The sequence below is a fragment of the Enhydra lutris genome, unplaced genomic scaffold (assembly GCF_002288905.1).
Source record: "Enhydra lutris kenyoni isolate GAN:26980312 unplaced genomic scaffold, ASM228890v2 scaffoldscaffold24, whole genome shotgun sequence".
Lineage (NCBI taxonomy): Eukaryota > Metazoa > Chordata > Mammalia > Carnivora > Mustelidae > Enhydra > Enhydra lutris.
This window is the reverse complement of record NW_019154108.1, coordinates 29,007,131-29,019,118: the sequence shown is the minus strand read 5'-3', so window position 1 is coordinate 29,019,118 and position 11,988 is coordinate 29,007,131. Positions and strand designations below refer to the sequence as shown.

The window sequence follows — 11,988 nt, the reverse complement described above, 5'->3', positions numbered from 1 at the left end:
CCCCGTCCCTGCCACTGGCTGTCTCTGCGGAAGGGGTCAGTCCCCCGTCCCTGCCACTGGCTGTCTCTGCGGAAGGGGTCAGTCCCCCGCCCCTGCCACTGGCTGTCTCTGCGGAAGGGGTCAGTCCCCCGCCCCTGCCACTGGCTGTCTCTGCGGAAGGGGTCAGTCCCCCGTCCCTGCCACTGGCTGTCTCTGCGGAAGGGGTCAGTCCCCCGCCCCTGCCACTGGCTGTCTCTGCGGAAGGGGTCAGTCCCCCGCCCCTGCCACTGGCTGTCTCTGCGGAAGGGGTCAGTCCCCCGTCCCTGCCACTGGCTGTCTCTGCGGAAGGGGTCAGTCCCTGGCTTCTCTTCCCTGAGTCGGCCTCCTGTGTTCAGGACCTCAAGCCTCACCCCTCTGACCTGTTCCTGCACCTTTGCGCCCTCGTCCCTTATACCCTCTGTCCTTGCTACCCAAAGATCTTGATGTCCCCCTGGCTCTGGCCTTGACCTTTCTTCCTTGAATTCTGTGCCCTCCCGGGTGATTTCCACAGCCTGCAGCCCACCCTCCCAAGTCGCCATTCATACTCTCCTGGCCCATGATCCCTGGGTTCCCCCCATTTCTTGGCTCCACCTTTAGGGTGTCGTGGGGGAAACCAGGAGCCCGCAGCTATCAGGGCCCCCTCCCTGCACCTTCTGCACCCTGCAGCCGACCGCCCAGTCCTGGGGACACTACTCTAACTCCTTGGGCTCCTTCCTACCTCGTCCCCGCCGCCACTCCTCCCTTCCCACCTCTGACTTGTCATGGGATCTTGGCCATGTCTCTCCTCCCAGCCTCATGCCTCAGCTGTTCCGCCCTGTCCTCTCCTTGGGAGTCACAGCGTTTGTTCTAAAATTAAAACCCGACCGTGTAATTTCCCCCATTGAATCCCTTCCCAGGAGCTGCCATCGCCTGGAGAGGGAAGCCTGACTCCATAGCAAGGCCCTTGGGGCCTTTCCGGTGTGACCATGGCCCACCTTGGCCCCATTCTTTTAATTTATGAAGGTGGTTTATTTTTCTTTATTATATATTTATTAATTTGTTAGAGAGGAGGAGGGGCAGAAGGAGAGAGAATCCTGAGCAGGCTCCATATGCAGCTTCGAGCCCGATGCGGGACTCGATCTCACGACCCTGGAATCACAACCTGAGCCAAAATCAAGTCAGATGCTTCACTGACTGAGCCACCCACACACCCCAATTTATTATTATTATTATTGTTATTATTATTATTATTTTTTTTTACCAAAGCAGGAGCCAGCCTTGTTTTCCTCGCTCCCCTCTATGTGCCCAGCTGCCCTGTGCCACCCTCTGGGCCACCGGACAGACTTGCTGGGTCGTATCTGGGATCCTCTCCCTTTCTTTCTTCCCTGGACCATCTCCGTCTGCTTCCAGACCTTTCCCCACCATCACGTACTCCTCTGTGAAATTCTCCCTGAATCAACCAAACAGAATTTGTCACTGTTCCTTTTGTGACCCTGGGATGCCCGCCGGAGCCCAAGCTCCCGAGCTGGGGGTGCCCCCCCGAACCTGCCTGATCGGGCTCTGTCCTGGACCTGGCATGGGCACAAGGTTGGTGCTCAGTGGGGTGAATTAGAACTAACACGGGGCTGGCCAGGGCTCTTTATTTAGCGGGTAAGACTCATTTGAAACAATTAACACCTCTTCACATGCAAATGTGCTAAAATCATTCTTTAAATTTACTGCTGAAAAAATTAAAATGATGTTTTTATAGTATAAACCCATCCACTCAGGCCTTACTTTCTGTGGCACGTGTAATCTTATACAGCAAAAGGGACCTGTTACCAACATTTCCTACTTAGTGAAATTATTGATCCTAATTAATATTAATTGATGTTTAATTTATCGAAGTGAATGCAGCTGCTGGTAACATCTGTACATATACATGTTGTACAAATCACTCAGGGTATGAGGTGCTTGTGTTTCTGTGCGTGTCCCAGAGTTACGCTGAGCATGTCCATGTGTACGAAGGAAAGGGGTGACCAGAAGTCCCCCCAACTCACACCTGTAAGTGTGCCCCCCTTTCTTTCCCTCCCTCCCTCCCTTCCCTCCCTTCGTTTTCTTTCTTTCTTTCTCTCTCTCCCTTCCTTCCTTCCTCCCTACTTTCCTTCCCTTCCCTTTCCTTTCCTTTCCTTCCTTCTTTCTTTTCCTTCCTTCCTTCCCTCCCTCCTTCCTTCCTTCAAAAGATTTTATGTATTTGAGGGACAGTGAACGGGAGGGAGAGGGAGAGAGAATCTGAAGCAGACTCTGCTGAGCTCCGAGCCTGATGTGGGGCTCGATCCCACGATGGTGAGATCACAACCTGAGCTGAAACTAACAGTCAGACGCTCAACCAACCGAGCCACCCAGGTGCCCCGAGTTTGTCTCCTCTTTCGAACACACCATGGGCAGGCCCGTCTCCTCCCAGCAGACGGGCCTGGGTCTTTGCTGGCGTCGCCATGTTGTGAGGCGCCATGTGTCCGCAGAGCGGCCGGTGCGTTGAGCTGTCCTCTCCCCTTGGCGGGCGGACAGGTGCGTGTAGATGCCTGGCGCCCTCTATTCAGTTTGGGGATTCTGGCGAGGGGGTTCTGGTGAGGGGATTCTGGTGAGGGTCCGTCTTTTGATGGTTGACGGACCAGATGGCTTTGTAACTGAGAGCTTGGAGCTCAGGATGGAGTTTCTCAGGCCCCCAGTGTCCGTCTACGCAGCAGGCCGAGCCGTAGCCTGACCCGCAGAGATGGGCACTTCGTGTGGCTCAGCCGAACGGACGTGGGCAGGCAGGCTGGCGTTCGGCCATAGGTCAGGGCCTCACTGCTCCATGGCCTCCCAAGGTTGACTCTGGCCGGAGGAGGTGGAGGTCCTCAGGGGTCTTTTGAAAATCATAAAGGATGATGTTTCTTTACTTACGTATTGCATCTTTTTTTTTTATTGTGGTAACATGTGCGTAACAAGAAATGGGTGTGAAGTCCACTCGCCCTGTCCTGCCGCCACCTTCAGCATCCATCTCTAGAATAACTGTCTTGCGAAATGGAAACTCTGTCCCCATGAAACTCTAGGTCCCCATCCCCCCCCCCCGCCCTCCCAGCCCCTGGCCATCACCTTCCTACTCTCTGTCCTTATGAATGCGACCCCTCGGGCGCTTCGCATAGACGGAATCATGAAGTATCGTTTTTGTGACTGGCTTCTTTCACTCGGCATAATGTCCTCAAGGGTCATCCTGGCGGTGGCAGGGGTCAGGATCTCCTTACTTTTGTGGGCTGAAGAACATTCCGGTGTGTGTATACACCATCTTTTGTTCATCCTCTCGTCCACCTGTCGGCACTCAGGGCGCTCTCATGCTTTAGCCGTTAGGAACAACACTGCTGTGAACGTGGGGGTGCACAGAGCTTGCCAAGGCTCTGCTTTCTGTTTCACAAACTCGGAAGTGAAACTGCTGGGCTAGCTGGGGATTCTAATTTTTTTTTTTTAAGATTTTATTTATTTGACAGAGATCACAAGTACCTTCTCTGGGCATTCAGAGCCCCTGGCTAGTGCCCCAGCAGCCTGCCACCCCTGCCCAGGTCACCAGTCCTACCCCCACAGCAACCTCTCTCTCCCCAGGGGAGGAGGCTGGGTTCAAATATCATCTCCATCATCCCCTCCTCTGTGAACTGGGGCACACCCCTAGCCCCTTCCTCCTCCGTCAGGTGGGGATAAGCAGCTTCCTCACTCATCTGGGGGTTCTGCAGGGCAGGCACCGCGTCAGGTGTCTGGGTGAGCCGCTGAGAGACTCCAGCCAGCCACAGCCTCCAGGAAAGAGGGTCCAGCCCTGCTCTGCGCCGCTGGCCCGGCTGTCCGTGGGTGTGAGAGGAGAACCACCTTCGGCTCCCAAGTCTCCCTGCTCTGTGCTGGTAACATGGAGGGGCCGCTTCCTCCTCACACTTGAGTGGGCATTTGTGTGGAGGGAAGAACTTTCCTAGAAATGTATATTCTTGCCCCCCCCCCGCCGCCCTGCTTCCTGCCCAGTGATCTAAATTTGGATTAGGTGGGACTTGGGCATCTGCATTGTTTTCAGCTTTCCTGAGAAGTCGTTGAGACCCACTGAGGTTCGAGGTTGAGGCGTGCAGCGTGATGGTTTGGCAGACGTCTGCTGTGAAGTGATCAGCACGGGAGGCTCTGCTAGCATCCAGTTGCTCCTACAGATACGACACAAAGACACAAAGCCCTTGTCTCCATGTGGCGAGAACTCAGGATTTTTCCGTCCCTCCAAGTCCCTCTAAGGGGCTACGAGACACCCCCTGGTGCTTCCTTCCCTTGCACGTGGGGTTTGGACCCTCTGACCCCCCCTCCTCCAGCTCTTCCATCCCCCTATAACCACACGTCTGATCTCTTTTCTTGAGTTTGTTTGTTGTTTTTGTTTGAGATCCCACGTATCAGTGAGATCCTGCAGTGTTTGCCTTTCTCCATCTGGCTTATCTCACCTAGCAAGATGAAGGCATCATGTCACGAGTGGTAGGGTTTCCTTGGTTTTTATGGCTGAATAATATTCCATTGTGCACACATGCACCACGATGTCTCTATCCATCCCTCCATCCATAGCCATGTCTTGGCTACTGTAAATAATGCTGCAGTGAACTTGGGAAGCAGATATCTCTTTGAATTAATGTTTTCATTTTCCCCAGAACAGGATTGCTGGACCATATTGTCATTGTGTGTTTCATTTTTGAGGACCGTCCATGCTGTAAATGGCTGTACCCATTTACAATCCCAGCAGCAGAGCACGAGGGTTCCTTTTCCTCCGCATCCTCGACAACACTGGGAATCTCTCGTCTGTGTCTTTTGATGGTGGCCATTCTGACGGGTGGGAGGAGGTAACATCTCGTTGTGGTTTTGATTGGCATTTCCCTGAGCATCTTCTCATGTGTCTGTTGGCCGTCTGGGTGTCTTCTTTGGAGAAGCATCTGCTCAGGTCCTTTGCCCATGTTTTAATTGGGTGGTTTTTCTGCTACTGAGTTGGATGAATTCTCTCTGTATTTTGGAGATTAACCTGTTATCAAACACACGGTTTGCAGGTATTTTCTCCCATTCCACGGGTTGTCTTTTCACTCTGTGGATGGTTTCCTTTGCTCTGCAGAAGGTTGTCCCACGTGTTTATTTTTTGCTTCAGTTGCTTGAACTTTAGGTATCACATCCGAGAAACCATCACTAGGACCAACGTCAGGGGAGCTTTGTGTCTGTGTTTCCTTCCAGAAATTCCGTGGTTTCAGGTCTTACATTTAAGTCTTTGATCCACGTCAGGTTAATTTTTGTGAGTGGCGTGAGGTCGGGGTCCAGCTCCATTGTTTCGCATGTGAATATCCAGTTATCCTGGCACCACTGATCAAGAGACCATCTTCTCTCCTGTTCAGCATCCTTGTCAAAGACTAGTTGACTGTACATCCCTGGGTTTATTTCCAGGCTCTCAGTTCTGTTCCACTGGTCTGTTTTTTGCCAATACGATATTTGTTTGCTTATTGTAGCTCTCTGTATATCTTTTAAAAAATTATTTATTTGAGAGAGAGAGAGATCGAGCGCACACAGGAGCTCTTCTGGGCAGACGGGGCTGTCTCATCCCTTGTCTGGGTGAGGGTAGGAGGCTGCTCTGGGCAACTCTCACTTCCCCAGACTCTCCATTTGGGAGGGGCCAGGAGCTACCCTCAGCCTCGGCCAGGAATTCATCCTCTTGCCTCTGTGGACCAGAGAGACCGTCCACAGCAGGCACAGGCTTTGCCCTGGGGGTAATCAGCTTGCCTGCCTGCCTCGGCACATGTTCCTTCCTGCCCTCTGGTCACACATGGCTGGGAGACCCTCTCTGGGAGACCGTCTCTGGGTGTCCAGTGTCTGGAGATTAGGGTGGGGAGCCAGTGACCTAGAGGGTGAGAACCTGTAAAGGAGGTGGTTGGGGGGTGGGCTCTGGACTGGGGGGGTCAAGTGCTAGCTCTAGGGACAGTTTGTCCGGGAGCAGCATGGGAGACAGGTACGGACGGGGGGTGGGGAGCAGACTAGCTTTTCTGCAGGGTGGCCGCAGGGCTCAGAGCCCACGGAGGACAGAGGCTGGCTCCGGGAAGATGTCACTAAGTGCAGCACTAGCACGTGCAGGGATCTGGGAAGTCCTACTGGCTAAGGGACCTGGACACACATGCTACGTTGCTTTGTGGCTTGTGGCTATTCAGCAAGTCTTGGGCCCCCTGTCCCTCCCTTTGCAGGTCTGGGGTGTCTAGGGGAACCCCGTCGGAGATGGGTCTCTAAACACGGGCACCGGCCTGCGCCTTCTCCACCCTGCAGGAACCTGGGGTCTCTGCTTCTGTCCCTTTGCAATTAGTGAGTGTGCTGGGGGTCACTTCCTGAATTTGCCTCCGTGGGTGGCTTCCGTGTCACCCCAGGGACTCTGGTTCCTACCTCCCAGCTGCTAGACCTTTACAACTTCTGCCACACAAGGTGGACGTCCTTCCCCCAGGCTGTTCACTGTCCTCACAGGGAGCTGCACTGTGGCTCCCTCATGGCAGGGATGGCTTATCATGGTTTCAGGACTGTGCTGGGCCCCAGGACTGTGCTGGGCCTGGGCCCACACATCCCAGGGCTGGTGCCTCGGCTCCCCCAGCATAGGGACCAGAGGCGAGCCGGGTCTGAGTGGGAAGGAGCTGGACACGGGCCACCCCTCTCCTAGCTCCCTGGGGGTGGCGTTGGATAGCGGGGCCCCCGGCTCGCTGGAAGCATGCGTGTGGCTGTTAACCCCCAGTGCACTCAGAAGGCTGTCCCCTCCGGCCTCTCACAGGCACATTTGTCTCAGCCTTCGCGGTGCTGTGCGGAGCCCGCACTGACCTCCCGGACAGGCATGTATGCTGTGTCTTCTGGCTCAACATCGCAGCGGCCCTCATCCAGACCCTCACGGCCATCGTCATGGTGGGCTGGATCATGAGCATCTTCTGGGGCATGGACATGGTCATCCTCGCCAGTGAGTAGCCACCCGTGCGTCGGGGGCTGGGCTGGAGGAGGGGCCGGTGCTGGATGGTCTGGGCCGTGTGGTCCCGCCAGGGGTAGCACCTTGCCGGGAGGTCTCCTCCTCCCCGGGGCCGGGCGCTCAGGAAGGCACACCTGTGTGCTGGTTACGGGAGTCTGCAGCTGCCTGGCAGAGGGGACCCTTCCCCTGTCCTATGACCCTGACCCTCCGCATGCCCAGCCCCATGCCTGCAGGGAGTCCTGAGCCCGAAGGTGTGAACGAGACAGGATGGAGCTTCTGATCAGCTCAAACACCTTGGGCATCCTCCTTGTTGAGGGAACAGCCCCGGCCCACCCTGGTTAGCCGGGGTGCGGTCCGTGTGCCTGGTGGTCCCAGTTTCCAGAAAGAAGGAGAACCCACGTGGCCTCCCTGCCCACGGGAAACCCTGTAACTGTGGGTTGTTGTGTTGTTGTGTTCAGTTTTTATAGCCAGACAGCACGGTTTTCTCCTTCCTTTGACCTAAGTGTGGCTCCTTCTTGAGGGCACCTTCGCCCGTCATTTAGCACAAACTTGAGTCAGACACGAAACTGTTTTGAGAAAGTGCCTAACGTTACAAGCTCACCGGATGGACATAACATCTGTGAAGTAACCTTGAGCTCTTAGAGTAGACACTGCACGTGGCCGGCGTTTTCACAAGTTCTGTCCACGCCACCGTGGACTCCCATGGGCAGGGACCGCATCCCCTCAGGCACGGCGTTGCCCTCTCTTCACGCCCCAGGCTCCTCCTGGTGTCCGGTGCAGCAAAGCCCCTCCTGGGCTGGCCTGTCAGTGCCAGAGGGTGGATGGGAGTTATGGGGACTGAGCTAGAACGATCTAGAATGACCTGTAGCTGACTCCCTCTGGGTTCAGGGTCCTCAGGGGAGGCAGGGCACACACAGCTGCCAGGCCAGGCCAGGCCTCCGGTCAGTGACCAGTCAAGCCACAGGCCAGAAAAAAATGCAGGACCCAGAGCCCAACTGGGGTCCCTTGGAGCCAGTTGATTGGGCAGACTGGCCACCTGGAAGCAGGACATCCAGCAACAGAGGTCCGGGAGGCAGTGGCAGACCCTGGGAGGCAGGGGCCAGCCAGAAGAACAGGAGGGGACCAGCAGGCCTGGCTAGGAGCTCCGGGGGTGGGTGGGTTGGCCCCGGGGAGGCTGCAGAGGGCTGCTCTCAGGGCAGGCACAGGGAGGCTCTCAGGGAGGACCGGGACCCTGGGAGGGGAGCAGGCAGAAGAGTCAGAGACCCAGGTAGGCCTGCCATGGGCGCCTCACCCTGTGCCCGGGACCAGGGACTGCAGAGCCCGAGGCTTCCCTGGGGGCCTGTGCGATGGCCTGCTGCCTCCTGACCCTTTCCCATTTGGGACCTGGGGGCCTTGCTGTGGGACACGTCCTCAGCCGTAGTCAGAAGGCCTGACCCTGAACGAGGCCTGACCCCTTTGACGTCTTCCTCCCGTGTGACCCCAGTGTCTGGCCCGGCGCTTGGGCACCTGAAGGAGGAGACTTTCCCCTTAAGTGGAACGCACCTGTGTCACCCAGCCCCCTTTCAGTGAATGGGTGCCTTGTTCCTAGAGCTTTCTGGTTGTTTTTATCTTGGTCTCCCTTAAAACCCAGGGGTTTTAAACACCACAGGGTCTGTGTCTTAGAGATAACTGGAAGGGCCCCCCCATCAGGTCCTAGACTAGGAAGCATGGACCCCGACAAGTCAGATGGGGCCTATTCCTCTTCCTCTCTTTGCATCACCCCAGACTGTGGGCTCAGCCAGGAAGCCTGGCCCTGTGGCTGGCGCTGAGAGTGTGGCCAGGATGCTTGGTGTGAGAAGCCGGGTTCCCACCCCGCCCCCGGGCCCCGGGCATTCGCTGTGGCCACTCAGCTTCTTGGATGTCTGCACGCTGGCTCCAGGGATGCTGGTTTTTTGCACCAGACTTTTCAGACTTGGCTGCAGGAGAAAACCCACCGCACCTCACCCCTGCCCCCCGGCTGGGCCGCCCACTGGACTCAGCCACATATCTCGGCAGGGGTGACTCGTTCCAGAAAGTAAACCTGCCCCGGAAGGGTGTGTAATCACTGCTGTTGAGAGGCCGCTGCAGGCTGGGGTGGCTCTGAGGGACAGTGGAGCACACACGTCCCGTAGGGGGTGGTGACTTTGCCAGGACGTCCAACAAGGGACTCTTCTGTCCTAACCGATAGTTGGATGGGGGCCGTTCTTTCTGGGTTCACTCCAGCCCCTTGCCGCAAAAATGAAGGAAACCTCTCAGCTGGAACAGTAGAGGATGATTAAAAAAAAAAAAGGGGTTTTACTTATTTATTTGAGAGAGAGAGAGAGACAGAGAGAACACAAGCAGGGGGAGTGGCAGGCAGAGGAAGAAGGAGAAGCAGACTCCTCGCTGAGCAGGGGGGCTTTATCCCAGGACCCTAGGATCATGACTTGAGCGGAAGGCAGACACTTAACGACTGAGCCCCCCAGGTGCCCCGAGGATGACCTTCCACACAGCACTGGCCAGGGGCTCATCAACACATACACCGACCAGAAAAGCCGCTAAGAGGGCGAGCAGGGAATTCCAGACCTCAGCAGACGTTAAAGTCCAGGACATAAGCAAGCCACTCTGTTGATAATAACAACGAGCCCACCACAGTCTGTCCTGGTCGAGGGTGGAGAAATATGGGGTAGTTCCCCACGCTCTCTGCCCCATGTCCACCCCAACACGACACCGTCTGCTTACCCATCTGCGTGTTCTCCACACGGGACTTCGGCGTCTCTGCCGGTCCATTGGGGTATCTGCAGAAGGAGATCTGTTTGCCTCTGTCTGTCCCCAGGCATTAGGTTGTATGTACAGGACTCCTGTCTCTATACGGGGTGACCACACAGAGCCCAGCTGGGGCCGGGAGGGAGCATCTTAACCTCCTGAGCATGTCCCGCAGCCGTCCCCCTGCAGGTGCACCTAGCACACTGAGCCCCTCGGGGTCCTGTGGCCGGCTTCTCCAGGCAGGTGGGGGTGAGCCCAGAGTGAGGGTCAGCAGGTGGCCCCAGGGGAGGAGTGGGCTCGGCTGAGTTGTGGGGCTGCAGGCTGTGAACCTGGGGTGGGGAGAGCTCTGGCCACACGCCCCTGCCCCAGCACCCACCTGCCGGTCCCCAGGACCCGGGCAGAGCGCTTACACATCCTGATGCTTTTTAGACTTCCGCCAGTTCCTCTGGTCTCTGTTTTCACCCTGTTTTCTTTTTCTCTTTTCCTCCTCTCCCTCCTGCGGCCTCACATCCCTGTGTTGCCCCCAAGTTTCCCAAGGTGAGTCTGCTGGTGGGCGCGGGGCCCCCAGCCTGGGCTGCCGTCCCGCTGCACACCACCCTCCCCAACACGTTCACCCCAGCAGGCCGCCGGGCTTTCGTCTTGTTTTTTATTTTTATCTATTTTCTTTTATTTCTGTGCTTCTGTATATCCTCTTTGTGTTTTTGTTTGGTGGGATTTCTAGCTGTAGTGTGGAAAGTGTTGAAGTGTAGACAGAAGTCTGGGGCCTAGCACACTGAGACCCTCAGGGCCTGCAGTGGCTTCAACAACACATGGTCACTCCTGTGTCATCTGTGACGTCATCTTTTTTCTGCATTTCCCGCATATGATTCGGACTTAAAATTGGTGAATAATTTGGTAAATAATGAGAGAAAACAACCGTTAGGTCCTCAGAAACTCCTCTGGGGCTAAGTTGCCAGCTCTCAGTGGGGTGGGAGGCATTTCGCCAATCCCAAACTCATAACTTCATCCATAAATGTTTCAGTGGCTCAGTTTCCCCAGTGGTCTTGTGACGGTCAACAGTGTTTTAAAGGCTCGGAGTCCTCGGTCATGTTTGTCTGTGTCCCAGACGTCCGGCTGATTGAACAGACACATGGTGACGGTCTTCTGTGTCCTGTCTTGCTGTTTTTCTTTCCGTCCTCCTCTCTGTCCACACGTCCCAGGTGCCTGACACTCGGGGATGGAGGCCCACCCGGCAGTCTCCTGGGCAGTGGTTTTGGGGCATGTCGATCACCGTGTCCCCCACCCCCTATCCCAGATGCCCTCCTGTCCCATAACCCCACTAAACCCGAAGTTCCACAGTTCTCCCTGCATCTTTCTGTTCTGGTTAAAAAGCCCATGCCCTCCAGAAAAGGTGGACCCTGAGTATAGCAGCCATTCACACTTTAGTGTGAATAACATTTCATGACCATATTGCAGTTTACAGGCACCTCCTGGAGAAATCCTGTAGGAAGTGCGCATCTCATTGTCTCTCCTCTTCTTCTTCCACACAGGCTACAAGGAGCAGGGCATCCCACAGCAGCTGTGAGTCGAAGGCACTGCCGAGAATTCCAGGGTCGTCCCATGAGGGCTGCGCCAGGCTGCAGCGGGCACCGGGACCTCACTTGCTCTTCTGCCATCTCCCGGGGTTGGAGTGGAAGAGGGGGATTTAAAAAACATTATTTATTTTGAAAACGCATCTGCTGTTCTTGGCAGGCTGCGAGGCTGCCAGCCCCTCCTCCTGCTCCAGAAAGACGCAGGCCCCCAGAGCATCTCAGGTGGGGTGGAGGGTGGGGAGTGGGGGGCGGGATCGCGGACAGCGAGGCTGGGATGCTCGGCTTGCCCCTGCCCTGCACGTCTCCCTGCCCCCTGCCAGGGTGCCCCAGAGCTGCCAGGCAGGGGCAGGGTTCAGTGGACCCTTCCTCTGGGTCCCCAGCCCCCATCTGAGTGTTTGGTCTCCCTGGGGCCGTGCCAGGGCAGGAGTGAGCCAGGGCAGGAGTGAGCACTCAGCCCGGTGTGGAAAAGTCTGCTGTGCCCACCGCCATCCCAGGGCTGCCTGGGGACGGGTCCCCAAAAGTCTCTCCTGGCCCTGAGCTCCCTTACTGCAGCCTACCGTTCACCCACCCCTGCTCCTCGCCACTGAAATCTCTGGACCTGGGTGTGTTTTGACCTTTGTTTCCCTAGACGGCGGCTGGCAACTCCATCCCTGGGCAAAACGG

The 11,988-nt window shown here is 56.3% G+C and overlaps 1 protein-coding gene across 1 annotated transcript in view; it reads left to right on the top strand.

Annotated features, from left to right (window-relative positions):
* LOC111150917 (stum, mechanosensory transduction mediator homolog) overlaps nt 1-11,647 on the top strand; it is a 48,400-nt gene extending 36,753 nt beyond the window's left edge. The window contains exons 2-4 of the mRNA XM_022508604.1: nt 6,806-6,985; nt 10,283-10,291; nt 11,284-11,647. Of these exons, the coding sequence (XP_022364312.1) occupies nt 6,806-6,985; nt 10,283-10,291; nt 11,284-11,318 (224 nt within the window). The 3' untranslated portion in view covers nt 11,319-11,647. The remainder of the gene's footprint in view (nt 1-6,805; nt 6,986-10,282; nt 10,292-11,283) is intronic.
* Nucleotides 11,648-11,988: the final 341 nt, after the last annotated feature.